The sequence below is a fragment of the Bombus vosnesenskii genome, unplaced genomic scaffold, assembly GCF_011952255.1.
Source record: "Bombus vosnesenskii isolate JDL3184/JDL3185 unplaced genomic scaffold, Bvos_JDL3184-5_v1.1 scf7180000013311, whole genome shotgun sequence".
Classification (NCBI taxonomy): domain Eukaryota; kingdom Metazoa; phylum Arthropoda; class Insecta; order Hymenoptera; family Apidae; genus Bombus; species Bombus vosnesenskii.
Window position 1 is genome coordinate 1211966 of NW_022882959.1, and position 21788 is coordinate 1233753.

The 21788-nt window shown below is 40.0% G+C and overlaps 1 protein-coding gene across 1 annotated transcript in view; it reads right to left on the minus strand.

Moving 5' to 3' along the window:
• Positions 1–21788, minus strand: part of LOC117234939 (microtubule-associated protein futsch-like) — a 35323-nt gene that overhangs the window by 12471 nt on the left and 1064 nt on the right. Inside the window, 10 exon segments of the mRNA XM_033496526.1 lie at positions 1–4687; positions 4913–5086; positions 5267–5491; positions 5564–12013; positions 12149–12560; positions 12682–12839; positions 12989–13161; positions 13296–13394; positions 20622–20861; positions 21546–21756. Of these exon segments, the coding sequence (XP_033352417.1) occupies positions 1–4687; positions 4913–5086; positions 5267–5491; positions 5564–12013; positions 12149–12560; positions 12682–12839; positions 12989–13161; positions 13296–13394; positions 20622–20859 (12616 nt within the window). The 5' untranslated portion in view covers positions 20860–20861; positions 21546–21756.

The following is a 21788-nucleotide window of genomic DNA, read 5'->3' on the forward strand; positions in this document are numbered from 1 at the left end:
CACTGGGAGACCTAGACTTCTCTATTTCTTTAGCTTCAATGTCTTTTAAGTCAGGTGTCTCGCCAGCGATACTAGGAGATTTCGACTTATCCGGTACGTCCTTTGCTTCGGATGGGACACTCGTTACACTGGGAGACCTAGACTTCTCTATTTCTTTAGCTTCAATGTCTTTTAAGTCAGGTGTCTCGCCAGCGATACTAGGAGATTTCGACTTATCCGGTACGTCCTTTGCTTCGGATGGGACACTCGTTACACTGGGAGACCTAGACTTCTCTATTTCTTTAGCTTCAATGTCTTTTAAGTCAGGTGTCTCGCCAGCGATACTAGGAGATTTCGACTTATCCGGTACGTCCTTTGCTTCGGATGGGACACTCGCTACACTGGGAGACCTAGACTTCTCTATTTCTTTAGCTTCAATGTCTTTTAAGTCAGGTGTCTCGCCAGCGATACTAGGAGATTTCGACTTATCCGGTACGTCCTTTGCTTCGGATGGGACACTCGTTACACTGGGAGACCTAGACTTCTCTATTTCTTTAGCTTCAATGTCTTTTAAGTCAGGTGTCTCGCCAGCGATACTAGGAGATTTCGACTTATCCGGCATGTCTTTTGCTTCAGATGGGACACTCGTTACACTGGGAGACCTAGACTTCTCTATTTCCTTAGGTTCAATGTCCTTTAAGTCAAGTGTCTCGCCAGCGATACTAGGAGATTTCGACTTATCCGGTACGTCCTTTGCTTCAGATGGGACACTCGTTACACTGGGAGACCTAGACTTTTCTATTTCCTTAGGTTCAATGTCCTTTAAGTCAAGTGTCTCGCCAGCGATAGTGGGAGATTTCGACTTATCCGGTACGTCTTTTGCTTCGGATGGGACACTCGTTACACTGGGAGACCTAGACTTCTCTATTTCCTTAGCTTCAATGTCTTTTAAGTCAGGTGCCTCGCCAGCGATACTAGGAGATTTCGACTTATCCGATACGCCCTTTCCTTCGGATATGATACTCGTTACACTGGGAGATCTAGATTTCTCTATTTCTTTAGCTTCAATCTCTTTTAAGTCAGGTGTCTCGCCAGCGATACTAGGAGATTTCGACTTATCCGACACATCTTTTACTTCAGCTGGGATGCTTGTTACACTGGGAGACTTAGATTTTTCAATTTCTTTAGCTTCAAGATCCTTTAAGTCAGGTGTCTCGCCAACGATACTGGGAGATTTCGACTTATCCGATACGTCTTTTGCTTCGGATAGGACACTCGTTACACTGGGAGATCTGGATTTCTCTATTTCTTTAGCATCAACCTCTTTTAAGTCGGGTGTCTCGCCAGCGATACTAGAAGACTTCGACTTATCTGACACGTCCTTTGCTTCAGTTGAGACACTCGATATACTGGGGGACCTAGATTTCTCCGTATCTTTTGTTTCAACTTCTTTTAAGTCAGGAATCTCTCCAGCAATACTAGGTGTCTTTGATTTATCCACCGGTTCCTTTTGTTCAGTCAAGAGACTTGTGACGCTAGCGACACTAGGAGATGTTGACTTCTCAATATCTCTTGCCGCAATATCCTTTATATCGCATACCTCGTCAACAATACTGGACGACTTTGACGCATCTGATGCGTCCTTAGATTCTCCTGAGACACTTGTTATACTGGAAGATGCAGACTTCTCATCTTCTGCCTCTGCATCCTCTAAATCCGAATAACGAGAAAGTGATTTTTTATCAATAGCCTTTAAATCTGGCTTCTCTGCAGGACTAATCGGTGATTTCAAACGATCTGTAATAACCTCACGTTCTTCGGTAGCACTCGTTATACTTAACGCCCTAGCCTTGTCTATTCCCTTTACATCAATCTCTTTCCACTCATGCGGTTCAGTAGGAATACTGGGTCGCTTTGATACATCAAAAGGTGCCTTTGATTCTATCGGTTTTTCACTGGGAATTTCTGCGATGTCTGCTTTCAAAGGTTGTTCAAGAACAGGACTTGTAGTTGGAGTTCTAGGTTCCTCTGGTGTTTTTGTTTTCTTGGATTCTTCAGCCTGACGTTTAGAAACATCTACTTGTTCTTCTATCTTCTTTTCTGCTTCTGCGGTAGTGATCTCAGATTTTTCCAACTTTGTCAAATAGACAATCGTCTTTTCTACCATTTTGTCCTCGCTTACCTCCTGCAAATCCCCTTTATCACTCGGTGCCGGAGAAGGAGATTTTTTGTCTGCTTCTTTCTTTCCTAACGTGTCCTGGTCAGTGATAATTGCTGGCTTAAGGTCTGTGATTGGTTGTATCTTTTCTGCTTTGGTAGGTTCGAAATCAAGTGGTTTCTCTTTTAGTTCTGGACTCTTTTCAGGACTCTCTTCAGGACTTTTCTTAGGTGAAATACCGGCACGTTCTTTCTTGTCTTCTTTTTCATCACTTACAGGCATCTCAATTTTCCTATCAACTTGAGCAACTTCTTTAATTACTTCTGTTTTCAAACTTTCCGGCATTCCAATCTTTCTTTCTGGAACTATCGTTTCGAAGGTTGACTTTAGAGGTTCTATATCTTTCATATCAGAAATCTTCGCCGATTCTTCCGGTGATTTTGCAAAAATAGTTTCCGCCGGAGAAACATCTTCCGATCGAAGCGACTCCGGTGATTTCGATGCAACGATGTCGAGACTTTTCTTGCGAATTTCATCGACTTCAACTTTCTCTTGAATCAGCGTCGGTTTCTCTAAAGCTTCTTTAATCATTTTTCCATCTAATTCTTTTTTCTCAGCAACGGTGTCCACTACTTTAGTAGCTGTATCAACAGATGATTCGATTGTTTCAATCTTCCTAGTTTCTAATTCTTTCTTTTCGACTTTTTCACGAACGGCTTTAGCCATATCCTCCAAAATTTCTGTTTGTTGTTGCAAACTGGGAGACTTTGGAATTTCTGATTCTATCAGAGATGGAGAAGTGCTACTGTCCGCTTCTTTTGGTTTAGTAGGTACCGCCTTCTCTAAGCTGTCTTCGAGATCACGTGAGTCACGAGTGTCAATCGGTGACTTATCCAAGCTGTCTTCAGGAGTTACCTTTCCGACATCTTTGATTGATGGTGACTTATCAGAAATGCTGTCTTTTTCTGGAGAACTGATTTCTGAGTGCAGAGAGTCCTTATCTAGAAGCAAAGAATCTTTATCAGATGTTGATTTGACAGATGCATCTTTAAGAGAATCATCAGGTGTAACAGTTTTTTGGAGCGCGATAGTACCAGTTGGGGAAATTTCAATTTCTTGTCCGCCATCTTCGCTGCTTGCTGTAACTAACATCCTTCGAACAGCTGCAGCATCATCTTCAGGCGATTTCTCAGGTTTCTTTTCTTCTTTAACTGCAACTGGTATCTCTTTGAGTGGCTCTTCTTTTCGAGGCAACGATAAGTCTTCAAGAACAACTTTCTCAATTTTCTTGTCACCTTCGACCTTTTCTACTTTGGGAGATACTTTCTCATCCTTTTGAGCTAAATCTTCAGGAGCAACCTTCTCCATTTTCTTGTCATCTTCGATCTTTTCTACTTTAGGAGATATTTCTTCGTCTTTCTTAGCCAAGTCTTCAGGAACAACTTTCTCCATTTTCTTGTCATCTTCGATCTTTTCTATTTTGGGAGATGCTTCTTCGTCTTTCTTAGTTAAGTCTTCAGGAGCAACTTTCTCAATTTTCGTGACATCTTCGATCTTTTCTGCTTTGGGAGATATTTTCTCATCTTTTTTGGCTAAATCTTCAGGCCCAACCATCTCCACTTTCTTGTCGTCTTCGATCTTTTCTACTTTGGGAGATATTTTCTCATCCTTTTTAGCTAAGTCTTCTAGAGTCACTTTCTCAATTTTCTTGTCATCTTCGATCTTTTCTACTTTGGGAGATACTTCTTCGTCTTTCTTAGCTAAGTCGTCAGGAGAAACTTTCTCCATTTTCTTTTCATCTTCGATCTTTTCCAGCTTGGGAGATACTTCCGCATCTTTTTTAGCTACATCTTCAAGAGTAACTTTCTCAATTTTCGTAACATCTTCGATCTTTTCTGCTTTAGGAGACATTTTCTCATCTTTTTTAGCTAAATCTTCAGGCGCAACCATCTCCACTTTCTTGTCGTCTTCGATCTTCTCTGCTTTGGGAGATATTTTCTTGTCATCTTCGATCTTTTCTACTTTGGGAGATACTTCCTCATCTTTTTTAACTAATTCCTGAATACTCTTCTTACGCTCCACTTCAAGTATTTCCGGTTTCTTTTCAACAAGTTCTTCCTTCGGTACGCGATCAACAACTTCCGATTCCGGAATTTTCTTGGAAACGTCGATGGCTGTCTCCAATTTGTCTCCTCGCTTCTCGTCTTTTGTTAATGAAATTTCAGTAGGCTTGATTTCATCGATGATTTCCTTTTGAACAGGTGACTTTGGTTCAGTCACCTTTTCCACTGGTCTCTCTTCTTCTTTCATTTCTATTGGTTTCACTTCTTCTTTCTTTTCCACTGGTTTCACTTCTTCTTTCTTTTCTACTGGCTTCACTTCTTCCTTCTGTTCCATTGGTTTTACTTCTTCTTTCTTTTCCACTGGTTTCACTTCTTCTTTCTTTTCTACTGGTTTCACCTCTTCCTTCTTTTCTATTGGCTTTACTTCTTCTTTCTTTTCCACTGGTTTCGCTTCTTCTTCCTTTTCTACTGGTTTCACCTCTTCTTTCTTTTCCATTGGTTTTACTTCTTCTTTCTTTTCCACTGGTTTCATTTCTTCTTCCTTTTCTACTGGTTTCACTTCTTCCTCCTTTTCCATTGGTTTTACTCCTTCTTCCTTCTCTACTGGTTTCACTTGTTCCTCCTTTACCATTGGTTTTACTTCTTCTTTCTTTTCCATTGGTTTTACTTCTTCTTTCTTTTCTACTGGTTTCATTTCTTCTTCCTTCTCTACTGGTTTCACTTCTTCTTTCTTTTCCACTGGTTTCACTTCCTCTTCCTTCTCTACCGGTTTAACTTCTTCCTTCTTTTCCATTGGTTTTACTTCTTCTTCCTTTTCTATTGGTTTTACTTCTTCCTTTTCTACTGGTTTCACTTCATCTTCCTTTTCTACTGGTTTAACTTCTTCCTTCTTTTCCATTGGTTTTACTTCTTCTTTCTTTTCTATTGGTTTTACTTCTTCTTCCTTTTCTACTGGTTTTACTTCTTCCTTCTTTTCCATTGGTTTCACTTCTTCTTTCTTTTCTATTGGTTTAACATCTTCCTTCTTTTCCATTGGTTTTACTTCTTTCTTCTCTATTGGTTTTACTTCTTCTTCCTTTTCTACGGGTTTAACTTCTTCCTTCTTTTCCATTGGCTTTACTTCTTCTTTCTTTTCCATTGGTTTTATTTCTTCTTTCTTTTCTATTGGTTTCATTTCTTCTTCCTTCTCTACTGCTTTCACTTCTTCCTCCTTTTCTACTGGTTTTACTTCTTCCTTCTTTTCCATTGGTTTCACTTCTTCTTCCTTCTCTACTGGTTTCACTTCTTCTTCCTTCTCTACTGGTTTCACTTCTTCCTTCTTTTCCAATGGTTTTATTTCTTCTTTCTTTTCTATTGGTTTTACTTCTTCTTCCTTTTCTACTGGCTTAATTTCTTCCTTCTTTTCCATTGGTTTTACTTCTTCTTTCTTTTCTATTGGTTTTACTTCTTCCTCTTTTTCTACTGGTTTAACTTCTTCCTTCTTTTCTATTGGCTTAAATTCTTTTTCTTCTAGCTTTTCTAATTCTTTCTGAATAACTTCTTTTTCCAGTACTAGTTCAGCGATTGAACGTTTCCTTCTTTCTTTTTCTATTGTAATCGCATCCACTTGTTCTTCGGGCGATTTAGTCTTCTGCTCCTTCTTCTCTTTAGCTTCGTCTAGATACTTTTCTATGGTATCAAGAGATTCTGGTACTTCGGTCACTTTAGCTTCCTTTTCTTTCTCTTTAACTGGTTTTACATCGATAGGTAATTCTGTCTTTCCTACTTTTCCCTTTGTCTCGTGAACGAATTTTTCGTCAGCCTCGATAACGTCACTTATGGTATCTTCCACAGCTTCTTCGGCATATTCCCGCTCGCGTGATTCGTCTGATTTTGGTGAAATAATACGCGATGTATCTTCCAAAGAAGTAACAGTTACATCACGTACTTTATATTCTTGTTCGACAGCCTCAAAGTCGTCGCCAATGTCCTTTTCCTGTCTTTTGTCGATAATTTCTTTTAGAGATACCGGTTTTGTTGGTATTGTGTCCTCGTAGTCACGAACCTCTGTCGGTTTTGTGGAAGATTTTTTAATGATTCTTACAAAATCATCTTCTTCTTCTTCTTCTTCAGCTGACAAACAAACGGATTCTTCTTCGACGCCGAGTTCTTCTTTACGTGGTTCAGAAATTTTAGCTTCTTCTTTCGGTGATTTCATCTCTTTTTCCTTCAAAATCTCTTTTTCTACAGGTGATTTTATTTCTGGTTTCGCGACCGATATAACTTCGATTGGTGATAATTTTTCTTCCTTTTTGTCTAATTTCGACGGTGCTTCGATCTTTTCCTCCTTCGTTTCTTCTTTCTTCTCAGCTTCTTCTTTCTTTGCTTTAGTGTCAATCGGTTTCAGTTCGGAATCAAACAAACCATCAGTTTTAACATCGATTAACTTTTTAACGATAATTTCCTGGATAATACGAATTATGATCACTTTCGGCACAGTCTTTTTAATGGAAATTTCTTCGACGATTTCGATAGTTATGCATTTTCCTCTTTTAATGTATTCATTGATAATATACTCTTCAAGCTCCATTTTCAATTTCGGAGTGATAGATTCTTCCAATTTTAAGATATCAACGTTATCGACGACATCTTTCTTTGAAAGACCCTTTCGTATAATAATCTCTTCGATAATATAGATAACACGCTCCTTTGGAACACCTTTAACAATTGTAATGTACTCTATAATCTCAATAGTGATTTTCTTCTTCTTAATCACAAGTTCTTCGATAATCTCTTCCACAATACGATCTACCTTATCGACAATAGCTTTTATTTCAGCGGGTAATTTAATTGAGAGTTCAATTTCTTTACTCAAGTCCACTTTGCTTTCCTGCATTTTATCTGTAACAAATTTCGGTGAGGTTGGTGTTGAACCAGGAGAAACCATTACAATCTCCGCTTTGGCGGGAGAAATCTTTTGCTCGAAACCTATTACAGGCTCTTCTATAGCTGTTTGAACTTTCTCCTCTTTCTCGATCGGTGATTTCACAGTTTCTTTCACACAAACGTCTTCCACCCCAGCTTCCAATACGTCCACCTTCAGAGACAAATCTTTAACTTCGGGAGCAATCTCTTTGACATCTTTCATCATTTCTTCGCAAATTTCCTTAACGTCACGCTCATCTTTCTCTTCTTTCGGAGATATAATTGGCTCTGTTTCTTTGACAATTTGGACACAAGGTTCTTCCTTTGTTTCTGCAACGAGTTCTTCAGCTTCCTCCTGGTACAGAGAAATTTCTTCGGTAATTCCAACTTTCGTGGGTATCATAGAAACCTTAGTTTCCGCGACAGCTTTAGGCGGCGACACAACTTCCGCCACAGGTTTAGGCGGCGACACAGCTTCCGCCACAGGTTTAGGCGGCGACACAGCTTCCGCCACAGGTTTAGGTGGCGACACAGCTTCCGTCACAGGTTTAGGCGGCGACACAGCTTCCGCCACAGGTTTGGGTGGCGACACAGCTTCCGCCACAGGTTTAGGTGGCGACACAGCTTCCGTCACAGGTTTAGGTGGCGACACAGCTTCCGCCACAGGTTTAGGTGGCGACACAGCTTCCGCCACAGGTTTAGGCGGCGACACAGCTTCCGCCACAGGTTTAGGCGGCGACACAGCTTCCGCCACAGGTTTAGGTGGCGACACAGCTTCCGTCACAGGTTTAGGCGGCGACACAGCTTCCGCCACAGGTTTGGGTGGCGACACAGCTTCCGCCACAGGTTTAGGTGGCGACACAGCTTCCGTCACAGGTTTAGGTGGCGACACAGCTTCCGCCACAGGTTTAGGTGGCGACACAGCTTCCGCCACAGGTTTAGGCGGCGACACAGCTTCCGCCACAGGTTTAGGCGGCGACACAGCTTCCGCCACAGGTTTAGGTGGCGACACAGCTTCCGTCACAGATTTAGGTGGCGACACAGCTTCCGCCACAGGTTTAGGTGGCGACACAGTTTCTCCCTTTTTGATTGGTTCCTTGAACAACAACTTGTCCGAGAAGACATCGTCTTCTTTCAGAACCTCGGCAACCTTACGCACGATTTCGGTAACATCTCTAACTTTGTCCTCGATGTCGATACCAGCTGTTCCAGCAAGAACCTCTCCAACGTCTAGAACAGCTTCTTTAACGTCTTTCGTAGGTATTTCTTCTTCCAAATGTTCAGCTTTTGGTATTTCGAATTTCACCTTTTCAGGTTCTTTGCTTTCGGGAGATGTGCCTTCGATATGTGGCTTAATCGCTTCCAGCTTTTCCACCACACCTTCCAGAGTGTCCTTAACGACATCCTTCGTTAATGGTATCTCTCGTGTCAAATCAGCTGTTTCACCGGCAATCTTCTCTTCCAACGATTCCAAAGAATCCCTCAAGCTGTCCTTTACTGTTTTAAATTTCTTCGAAGCTTCTTCCAACAGTGCTTTTATTTCTTCTGCTTCTTCTTCGACTTCTTCTGCAAGCTGTTCTTCCTTCTTAGCTTTGATCTCGATCTCCGGTGACTTTTCCGTCTTTTCTGCGACCTCGACATCTTTCGACGGAACTTCGCTTGGTTTCGCTATTTCTTTTTTCAATTCAATTTTTTCTTCCTCAATGGGTTTCGATACCACCGACACTGGAGATTTGCTTTCTTCTTTCACAGCCTCTTCCTCAGTAGGTTTAATTTCTTTCTCTTTAATTTCGAGTTCTGTTACGTCACGTTCTGTTACGGTCACACCCTCGAGTTTTTCCTTAGCCATCGCGATGGTTTCTTCCGTGATCGAGGCAGCCCTCTCTTGTATCTTCGGTTCCACTTCAGGAACTACTTCCTGGACTTTCTCACTAGGTTTACCAACTTTCAGGAATATTTTCTCGACATCGACTTCTTCGAGCACGGTCTTCTCTTGTACCTTCGCCTCTTTCGGAGAACTGGACTTCGACGAAGACTTTTCATCGACGTCCTTCTCCTGTTCCTTCTTTGATTTCTTGGTTAATTTATCGATGCCCTTTTCAAACTTATCAGCAACCTTGCCGAAGAAGCTGAAAACTCCTTTTTGTTCCTTAACAGGTGGCGTAGGTGGTTCCTTGACTTCTTGCGTTGGTACCGGTGCCGATACTTGTGGCTGAGGCTCTGGTTCTTGCTGTGGTTGTGGCGGTTGTACCAATGCTGGTTTCTCCTCTTTGTCCTTCTCGAAGTCTTCCATTCTGTACAATTTAGGATCTACCTCTTCGTGGACTGGCAAATCAGCAACTTCGTCTGGTGTTTTTACAATGTCGCGTTGAAGACACTGTACAGCTTGACGGACATCAAACACTTGAACGTCTGGTTTTGTAGTTACTGTTGGAGGTACGGTTCGCGAAGCAACGACCTCTTCTTTAACTTTCTGTACCACATCCTTCTCTTTCACTTCCTCGATAATGTGTTTCTCGTCGATATCTTCTTTGATTTCGTCCAGAGGTATACGCTCATCTTCTGGAAGTGTCGGCGCTGTGGTTGTAGCACCAGATTCCAAAGTTGAAATTCGTTCTTGCGATTCTTCTAATTTTTCTGGTATTTGTTCCTTTTGGTCAGCTTCGGGTTTCAAATCAGTGTCAGTGGTTTTCTTCTCGGAAGAGTCCAACTTATCAGGGCTCAAACTCGAAGGTTCCTTGGTAATGTCCTCGCTATCCTTCTTACCGGAATCGTCTTTCTCTTCTGGTTTTTGTTGGATTATCTCTGCTGCGGGAGCAACTATTTCTTTAGCCTCTTCTTCCAATTGCTCCCTACGATCTGGTGACAAATCAATTGGCTCTGCCTTCTCTTCTTCGCCTTTCAATATCGTCTCCTTCTCTTCCAATGGTTTTTCACGCTTCTCCACGCTCTCGTCCTTCTCTTTCTCCTCCACTTCTTCCTCGGCACCTTTTTCCTTCACCTGCTCCATATCCTTTAGCATCTTCACCTTCTCAGATTCAGCCTCGTCCAAAATATGCTTTTGTTCACCTTCGCCGCTCTGAGTAGAGTCTTCTATATAATCTTCCTCTTTCTCAACGATCAAATACTCATCGATAAGTTCTCTCTTAAGTGCATCTTCCATGTCAGCTTCGATTATGTCATCGTCTGTGATATCTTCTTCTTTCTTGTCAGTAAGTTCCGCTGTGATTTCATCATCTCCTTCGGAACGATCATCTTTTCGTGTTTCTTCGATAAGATCTGCTTTTTTAAGCACTGCTTCGATCTCCTCGACTACTTCTCTTTCCTCCTTTAGATCAGCCAGCACTTTGCTTTCGATAGAATCCAAAGAAATATCTTCCGATTGTTCCATTAGACTCTTCTCTGCGAGTCTAACTCCTGTTTCGGCTTCGATTCCAGATGGCGTGGATACAGTCGAAGAATCGGCAGTACCTTTGTCGCTCTTCGCTTTGCGAACGACACCGTCTTTGTCAGATTTAACAGAGGTTGTTGGAGTGCTACGAGTCGACTTCGCTGGACTACCAGATACTCGAACTTTACTCGGACTAACTGGTTTTGGTCGGCGGCTAAGCGGTTTTCTGTCCATTGGTTTCGGTTTGGCTGGTACTTTGACCATGCCAGTGGTTATAGCCGATTCGATGTTCTTCTGTTCAAGTACTTTTCTATTATTTGCATCCTTAGTGCTTTTCGCTGGTGGTGCAGCTGCTGTCTTCTGGGCTTTTGCTTTGGTCACGCTCACTTTCGATATCTCCGTCTTTGTGGCAACTCCGTTTATAGTTTTCTTAGGGGTCGTTGGTGAAGATTTTACTATCATTCCAGCGTCCTTCTTTTCTACGGGAGACTGTTTCGCTTTTTTATCAGTTACCTTCGCCTTTGTTTCAATTTTTCCAGGTTTAACGCCCTTTGGTTCTTTCGATTCTTTCCTTTTGGCTACTTCTTTCGGTTTTGATTCCTTCGCCGGTGGAGTTATCTTTTCCGTTTCTTTCGGAGGCTCGATCTTCTTCTGAACATCCTCTTCGCGTTTCTCTAATTTCTCTTCAATCTTTTCTGGCTTCTCCTTCCCAACATCCTTCTTTACAATCTCCTTCTTCGCTTCCTTCGCTTCTTTTTCTATCTTTTTACTCTCCTTCTCCACCTCTATCTTCTTGTTCTCCACTATTTTCTTAGGCTTCGTTTCAGCTTTAACAGGTTTCGTAGGAATAATTGACGTTGCTTGCGTCTTTGGAGGTAATTCATCTGTAGCTTTCATTTTTATTTCAGGCGATTCTTTTTTCTCTTTCTTCGCCTCTGTGCCTAACTTCTTCGAAGCTTCTTTTTCACTGATCAGGCCCAATTTCTGTTTCGTGGGCTTGTCTCGCAGGGTAGCTAAAGACGCGGACGGCGAGAGGCTCTTTGCGGAACAAACAGGATGCTTTAGGAACTCCAGGTGTTTCAATCGTTCGAAACCTTCGAAGATCTTCTGTTGAGGCGTACTTCCGGGAAACAATATTCTCGTGATGGTGTCTTCGGGGTTTGCTGGTTGCCAGACTAATAACGCGCATATGGAGACCAAATTCTGGATCGGGAAGGTTAAATTGTTCGAGTCTTTCTTGTGACCACCGGCAAAAAGTTTCGAATCGGCGGCGTGCCATCTCGCCAGAAATTCTTTAACTTCGCGACTATCCTTGCTGGGGCTTAACACGTACATGTCCAACGTGCCGTGACCTACTTTATGATAGAGATTGATCGGGTCTGGGTCTCTGTAGCACGGATGCGCTCGCAGACTGATGTGACGCAGATTGACAACCATCTCTTGGCCAATATCGGTGAGATTTAGTATCAGAGGATCGATATCTTTGTCCCCGTCCGGTGAATTGGATTGTCTTCTCTCCTGTTACGCGAGAGAACGCAACATCGACAGTTTTAATAAACGTACATTAATCAAACCCGATTAGCATATTGCGTATATACGACTCGAGTAAGAAAGCGTGGAATCGACAACTTTTTATAAACTAACGATACTTACGATTAGGTTGCAGAAGAAATGTCCGATTTGAGGATAGACGTGCATTTCTTTCTTCTTGCGGAGCACACTGGACATGCCTCCAACATTACTATTATTTATTCTAGTAACTAAGACCGCATCGAGGCGATCCAAGTGTCTGGTAAAGTCCCAAAAACAGGCCTTTCTGGCGAAACCACCGTCCACCAACATGTTAAAACCATTTATGCCGAAGAGCGCGGCATCACCTTGACCGCCAGGGAAGACATACAATGTTGGGTGACTAAATCTTATGTTGCCTACGACATCGGATGGCTCCATAAGCTGGTCCAGTGTCTGAGCGACCAGATATTGTCCAATGTAATTCGTGAAACTCGCGATGGCTGGTAATCCAGCGGTGAGAACGTCATCGGGATTTACTCTTACTCGGCAAGGTCTGTATCATGGCAAATATAACACACATAGATGAATTATTTAAGCGTCGCAGACTCTTTATAATATCGAGATACAATCTACGTGGATATTGAAACGTTGTTCGAAATAAATAGGATACAAACCTAGTGCAAGCTTCTTTGGAAAGTCTATTTGTTGTCCAATCGCCGACACTCGCGCAATGAATGTCTACCGTGACACTGTTTTCATACGCACGAAGAACTCTTTGCACTTCGTGTTCACTGAACGCATCCAGGAAATCGGCAAGGCTAAAGGTTCCATCCTGGACGCGTGGCATTTGAACGTGATCGTTAGTTTCAGTGGAAACAGAAATGTTCGGACTATACTAGATGAGCTTAGTAATAGTTTTGCATGTTAAGTTTCTATGTTATGTTTCGCAACGTATTATGCTTATGTAGAATTGGCACGTACTTGCAGTATCCAGGAACCATTTCCACTGAAGGTATAGCCACCGTGTATAATGTGTCGGTGTTTTGTAAAGCTTGCGAGAAGGTTACGGATACATTGTAACAGTGTATTCGTTTGCGGGTGAATCAGAACTTCGGTAACGAGGTTCTCGGTAGCGTATTGGATCAGTCGTTCGCCTGAAAATTCATTTCTCTCAGCGAACGAAACGTATTACAACGATCTATAGTACGTTCTTGGGATTCGGAATGATAGCGAACGATTTAGATTCAACGATAATATTTATCTTATAATCGCGCGTTTTAATTAATACCATTTCTTGCTTCTTCCCCTTCCGGAGCTTGCGCCACCAACGCCAGTAATTCTTTTTCTAAATCTACGTGACAGCTATCCTTATCCCACGACAAGAAACCTGAAATGCAAAATTGGAAAATATTAGTCGAAAGGAAGATTACGTAAGGCTCGTGGATATGTTCCGTTTCAATTAGAAAAGTCGAAAAGTCTCTTTTATCAGGACTTAAGATCCGAAAGGTAAATGATCGAAATAGCAAGTTATAACGTCGTACACAACTACCTAAGAGTCTGCACTAGGTTGGCTTCGTAAAGTGAGGATGATTCAGGGCTGAATAACGTAAGGTGAAGGTTAAGAAATCGAGAATTGTCTTCTACTCGAACGTCGACTCGTCAATTCTATTAACGAGATGAAAGTCTGCATCATATAAAATCAGAATTTAGTAGAGCCTATAACTAAACGTATAACTACTTTCCGAGCGAAGAGACGCTCGACGGTAAACGTTAATTACGAGTAATTTATCAAATATATTTTCAGTTGAGCGCATTCCCGCATTCCCACATTCTTCGCGGCTCTTTCAAGAAAATATACAACAGATAAAAGATCTCGTCCGACGTAAATTATTGTAGAAATAATTGCAAAGGGTGGAGAATTGGTCATAAAGTTATACGTGTAAAGTTGATGAAACAAGTAAGATCAAAGGAATTAGACGTCGAACGAACAATCGACGTAAAGAGAAAGTAAAAAGAAAAGAAACGAATATGTCGATAGCACGAATGAAACAGGAGTTTCTATGACGTCACGAATACCGCACCCCGTCACGTGGTTCGGCGGTAGCCGGCGATCGATCGCACATCCTGCACCCACTCTCTATTGCCGTCTCTGTTACTGTTATTTTATCTTTTCTACGTGAAATCCACTTGCAGCAGCCAGCCGCTTAAAAAACAAGCATACGCGATTACATAAATAATAATAAACGAGCGTACGGTAGAATAAATCTTTGTCACAAATAAACTACAGTTTAACAATGACATTGTTCTTTAATTATATACAGATGGATATATTAACGTTATAATCGTAATATATCGGCTAGTTTTTACTTGTCAAGCTTGCGACGAAAATCTTACGAACAAATTGAATATTACGTTTATTTCGTAGCAGTAACGAATCGAGAGAGATAGAGAAATAAATCATAGCGAGCAGGTCATTTTTACTACAAAGTAGAATAAGCAACGTGACAGACCAAATACCATAACTCCAAAGGATCGATGGTACAATGGTACCACCGTATCTCGATACCGAGAGATTTTAAACTTTCAGCACGTAAAATCTCACTCGTTCGATAAACATTTATGAATAAACAAAAGTAATCATAGTGAACATGACCGACCAGTGCTTGTTTTATTGCGGGAATAAATTTATTCCGATAAATGGGATTATAAATACGAACAATGGTTTGTTCGATGAAAATTTAGAAGAATAACTTTCGGTCGAATAAAATTTGAATATGGACGTGAATGGGCAAATCGAGTATATGCTAAAAGAGTTTGAATAATCGTTGATAATCCACGAAGAATAAATCAATGGAAAATAGATTTCATATTTTAAGAAAGTATAATTAAAATGAATTTCCAAATCCAATTATATATGCGATAACCGTATATAACTATAATTCCTTCGAATCGCTTAACTTGTCAAGTTGAACCACAGAACCAGCAAATTCTCTATGTCAAATTGATCGGAAGCCCTGACGATGATACAAGAGAAGCCGTGCGTCGGGGGTCGTGCCTTTTAATGCGTGACGAACCCTCTACATTTTCTTTACGATATACATACATCTATATATATATATGTGCTAGTAATTAGTACTAAATAGATTAATATACACGTATTAATCTATTTAGTACTAATTACTAATATCTGTGTGGTAATATATTTAGTACAATTTAATTATTATCGAACGTACGATCGAAAATCGTTTACAATATGCAAATATTACAAATGCGATAAAGCAAATAAAATTGTAGAAGATAGAACGCATTGAATTCAGCCATTGAATTCCAGCAATCGCGAGATTTTTCTATGAATTTAGAAAAATAAATGCCGATAAAATAGGAGTGGAATGGCTTGAATATTTAGTAACAGTAGCGTTTCTTTCTCTGGAGAAAATCGTCTGATGCACCTCGCGTTGATAGGTCGTAGACATGTTCTACTTAAAAACAGTATCAGTGAAAGATACAGTTAAATATAGACAGAATCATGGCTTTCTTCGTTCGAGCATTTACCCCTCTCGCAGTATCTCTCAGAATCTTAAACATTCGCCGCTATCTCGTTTCTCGATTTCTATTTAATTCCCTTCCATTTTTCCTCCTTTCTCGTGTATTTCTTTTTTCTTTTTCTATTTTGATAAGTTTTCTTCCTTTTCTCGTCTCTTCCTGCCTGACGACGGACGCTAAGAATGTTAGGAGTTGCCTCAACTATGTTTAGACGTGGTTTTCCGTTATCCTTCGTGCAACTTACCGTTCTCGAAATTCGTACGTCTCCGACATGAACGCGAATTCGATGTCACGAGAAACGTCTGTATAATTATTCGTTAATAACATTTATGTCGTTAAAGAGCGTCGAAATGTGGAAATATTATTTTCGCGATACATCGTATGCAGTAAGACAGAATGGATCTTCACGAAGAATATAACGTAGAAGCTTTTGTCGTCTAACAGGGTCAAAAAGTTTCTTCGAAAAGTGCTGACATCATTCTTGATTGATCTCGCGAGGCGAATAAAATATCGAACGAGGTCGATAGAGAGCTGTTGTTGTAACCTGTTTCAATCGTAAGTGTCATTTATCGTCGCTTCTTTGATTAAATACGACTATAAACGTTTAGCCATTCGATCGAGTTTAGCGCAAATAATACAAAACGTGTCTAGATGGAATAATAATATTTGTTACATACCATCGTGTTATTATACTTGAGACGAAATAAACAAATTACGTATGTATGTAATAAATCTTTGCGTAGTTCGATAAATTTAACAGCAGCCTATGTGCAAACTTACCGATTAACTAGTAACCAATATTTGAACATACACGAACTTGATGGAATAGCACAGAGATCGACTTAGCCCGTCCGCGGCTATTTATATTTTTAAGAGAAGGGCGAAGACCTGCTCCAAGGATTTGTTAAAGATGAGACCGAAATTTATTTCTCGCGTTTCGATATTGTCCGATAACGCTTAACGAACAACTAAATACTTATCGAAGACCATCGATGAGTATCCTTTCGCTTGGATAAAGAACATTCCATATACGATAATAATATTCAAACGTATTTGTACTTTCGGATATCGTTGGATCGCAGCAGCGTATGCGCTTTTAGCGAAGAAATTTTAGTTAGAAACGTTATAGCGATACGCGTGTTGTGTGCGTAAGGTAATCGTTGCGACGAATAAAGTTTTATAAAAAAAAAAAGCATAGATAGGATATATGAGATAATACATAGTATTGCAGTTATAATATTGTGTATAATGTGACAGAAATATGCGATAAGAGAAAGTAAAAGAAGGTAGAGAATTATATATAGAAGTCTGAAAATAAAAATCTCTTTATGCAGTTGCATCGTTGCATATCGTTAGCGTCCTCGTTGACGATAAGAAGCACTCGAAACGGAACAAAGGAACGAAGGGAAAAGAAGGAGAAAGTACGAGCATGCGAAAAAATATTTTTATATTATAACTGGACGAATATCGATGCTAAGTATGCTATTTGGTGTAAGGGTCAGGTTCAAGAACGAGGTAATCGAGAAACAGAGTTTCACGACTCGGAAAGCACGATGCACCAGAGAGCAAATCACTAGCGAATGCCGTGATAAAATTAGACACACTATATTCAGTTGCGCGTACGACGAAATTGTAAGAGTCTTCTGAAAAAGTTTTCTGGAAATTGGCTAAATAGCATCTTGCTTCGACGTTTGCATCGACTGTCGCAAATATTCTTGAGAAATCAATGCTTCGATTCCTTTCGATGTTCGATAGATCTTTTATTACGCTGTCGACAATACGCGCTGTGTTACGCGAAATCGAATACTCTCTCTTCCGAATAACTCGACGTTAGAGTGTCGGTTTAATTGTTTGGAGAAACCGTGAATATTTCGCTAAAATAAAAATTGTCGCCACGGTGAAAACAGTAAAAGATCACGCGCCTACAGACGCCTGAATGTCTGGCCGAACCACATCTGGCTCGAGAATCATAGCGGTGCGAGTCAGTTCGCTGTTATGCTTCATAAAATAGCGTTCTACGTTTATTATCATAAGAAATTCATTATATTCTTAGAAAGTAACGGATGAAGTTGTACCTAAATTAACTATGAAACTAGATGGATGACACACACGGGCTATAAAAAGTCTATGCACGTTCCCTTATTTTCCGATTGTTATATTTGATACTGAATGCTTCTCGGATAGTACCTTTCTAATAATATGAAAATATTATTGAATTACACAAAGTTTTGATATACCTGGTACTAATTATTAATATGCAAATGCTATAATAAATACCACGGTATATAGCAAATACATTTTCTAACCGCCGTATAAAAATTGAAATATGTTATTAATTTGAGATTCTAGAAACTCGATTCACACCACTTTGATTTTCAGTTCACCATATGTGAGTACAGGTGCATGTACGTGCTTCGTTCCTCGTAATTGGATAAACAGCGTAATGCGGTTGGAAAAGCACGTATGCAAATTTCGCCATTTGATTGAACGGAACCCTCTATGCGCAAGTTCTTCCGGATATTACAAGCATCGAATAACTCCAACTTTCGCGATGCTCCCCACGTCCTCAATCATGATTCATACCGACAAGTATGCCTTCCTATCTTACGTATGTGTGGTTACTCGTACAATATCTGTAAATATACGCGCGTACATGTATTTGTATATGCATTATCACATTAATCTTTTACGAGCATATTACCATGTATTAACTCACGCAAATGTTCACGTACGACGATTCGCATACTCCATAAAAAATTATCAGTTTCTAAAGCAGATACACGATTCATAAATCAAGATATCACGCGAATATTCTATTAATACTGTTTTTCAAGTATTCATATCTTTTTCTATATAAGTTTTTATAACAAATCATCGTATTTGCTGAGTATTAATATAGTCACGTTCTTCTCTATGTACCTTCGGCAAAATTTAATTTAAAACTCGACTACGTTATCAGTATGTCAAGTTTATTCTCGTTTTTTATTCGTAACTCCGGTCATGTATATCGAGAACGAGGCACAATAACATTGTCAAAAATAGTGGACGAGTCAGCATTACATTTAGGTTCTTCGAAATAAGCAGATGAATGAATTCATGTCTCGCCTTCTTTCCGCTCTACCAATCCTTCCTGTGATGCGTCTACGCTCTACACGGGCAACCCATGACTCACATGAAACTTGCTAACGCGTATACCATACCCATTGCATACGAAATTACCCATACGAACTCACGTATAGAAGGTACAAGAATTCTGGTTGTAATCGAAGAAATCTACTTAGAATTCCAAGATATTTGATCGGATGCTCTATCGAACAAGCTATACCTTTCTTATACTCGGAATCTTCCAAGAATTATATAAATTTCTAGCTCGTGTTCAAATTATACCCTCTGTTATCGTAACAACATGGCAGTACTTATTTCTGATTCTTTCTGACCTGTAATCTTTTTTAACGTAACGAATAATAATGATCATCTCGCGTGCGAAAATGATCTTCAACTAACAATTAAAACGCTTACACTGTTCCAAACAATTTCAATCTGTTTTATCTACTTATCTGATTTGCTAATTTTCTAGCAACTCTTTTCAGAAATCAACGCATCGCGTGCACTCGTTTCAGCCCAATTTTCATTCCCTGTCTTTGCTTCTGTATACGTCCGTATGCAACATACAAGCAACCATTGTTCGTTGAATTACATCTCAAAATGATTTGAAAAAATTGTCATTATAGTTTAGCGACGATTTTCGTTATATACTGTGTAGATGGATTATTGATCCAAGTTCTGGTGACTGCGGGGATGTGGCCGTAGGCTGGTCTAACATGCGCATGCCGCATCAAACTCACAAATACAGATTTTTCCCTTCATCCACTATTTTCTTTCTACCATTCGCTTCTTCCTACTTTTATTTCCCGTCGTAATGAATCTTTCCTTTAGTGCCTTGACTCCTTCACGCCCCATTTCTTAATCACCGTTTCCTACGCGTTTCTCCGTGTCTTTTTCACATTCTTGATAATTTTTGACAGTCGAATGCTCGAACTGAATTTCACTTCCGTTAAGGAACAATCTTGTCGTTCAATCAACCATATATGACCTGTTTCGTACACGCGAGACATGCATGAAACGTTTTATAATGTTACCAACATTTTTCACGCATATGCATGCACATATATGTATATATATATTTGTAATTTTTCGTTCCATTGATGAAAATTTGCACGATAGATTTCAATTTTGCATTGAAATTGTATAAGGAAACGGAAAGGCGTTCTGAACTTTCTAGAATAAGTTGAAGATAAATCAGTGACCACGTTTGTCAAATTTTGTAAATAATATTTATACCACGATGTATTGATAAAATAAAATTAAAAGTAGAAAGTAATTCGTGGCTAAGCGTGTCTTAATCGTATATAAGCACGAACTAAACCATAAAGTCGGAGTTCACTCGAATAGTAGGAAAATGGGTTAGCAATTAAACTATTAATCGCGAAATTTGGAGAACCATAGGACTCCTATCGCTTCTTAAAGGTTGACAACCAACAGTTAATGACGTATAGAGGTACCATTCGATTTCCTTACTAACCAACGTCCGCTCAAACTCCGCCTAGCAACAAGGGGGACCTGGATAAAGTTGTTGGGTAAGCTTGTCCGATAAATCGGAAGGAATACGCACAGCGAAGAAGAACCGTTAGCGCCTGGGTTCATGTGCGGAACTAATACCACGAAATATGTATATGAAATCATAATTGTTATCAGAATCTCAACCATACACTTTAAATACTTTAACAATACTCTCTCATCTATCAACGACATTATGTGCTTTTTATTGATAAAACAATATTCTACATTGACGCTATTCTTATCTAGATTAGAACGAAAATAAAGAGGAAGAAAAAAAAAAGAATCTAAAGCCGCGGAAGCGTTTAATCGAGCGTATTTCGATTTTTATTTGTTAACTGATTTTAAAGTTGCTATCAGGCATGCATTTGGATGTTATAAATCCTAAAGACGATTTCTCAATGGACATCGTATTATATTACATTGATTATCGCTTTAATCGAGTTGTACTTACCTTTTGCGAGACGATTTAAGATGAGATCTTTATGCTGCGTGGTATGAGGCTCTGGAAGCACAACGAGAAGGTAACAACCACTTAGTGGTGACGGTGGTGGATGCTGTTGTTGAGAGCCTGGTTGCACCGCACTACCGGTCACCGGTATAATCGGAGATACATTCTGTTCAATGTTTGGTGATATCGTAGTCGTTGCCCCTCCCCCTCCGCCCTCTCCAGTAGGATCCGTGGTACTCATTGCTGAAACAGAGGCGAACCAACTAAATTAGGTAAGAAGGAAGCTTATTCTTCGCCATTACTAATTGCAATTGCTAGTTCCGAATAAAGAATAGTTTTTATCTCTTAAATGTCTCTTCGAGGAAAGTTTGTCGATTAAACACGTTAGCCGGATAAAATCTCCTATGTATAATTCGCGATTTATCTACAAACCGATTGGCTGTCGCTTTCGCTAACAGTTGTCAGATATGATGACATCCGATATATGACATCATACTAGAGCTGACCCATACTACTGTTATACTACTTTTATGTTTGGCAGCTATACGATGATTGATGATCGCCAGTTTAACACCATACGTGCATTTCGTATACGATGTATATATAAACGTAAAAAGCTTTAAATGAAAAAAAAAAAGAAAATGTCAAATTGATCGTTGCCAGGTAACTGCAAGGTTGCAATTTGTCCCTCTTTATATATTCGATTCTTACGATGATTTTACTTCTACCTGTATCCCCAATTATATACAGTCGAAACATGAGCATGCTAATAAAAATGTTTTCACCCAAAGTATGATCACTTTAAAGATTTTGTTTCATTTAACACAAATTATTTCACTACGCGAGAAGAAAGAGAATAAAAATGCGATCGAGATATCCATCGAGATTCGTGCAAACGTGAATGCACATTTTAGAACGAAATCTTACCGAGGCAACAAAATTTCGAAGAGATTTTATGAAAAGGTCACCGCGTCGTCACACCGCAATTTCATGCGGACAGTGTTGGCGTTAAGTATTGCGCAGGATTTGCACGACCCTTTTCCTGAAAAGCGGTAGGGCTATGTCCTATCGCCGAATGCGCAGGATCCGAGCTTCTCCGTACAACATTAGATCATTGATCCAAATTCGGGCTAGCTAACTACAAAACAGGGCATTAAACACCTATTCTTA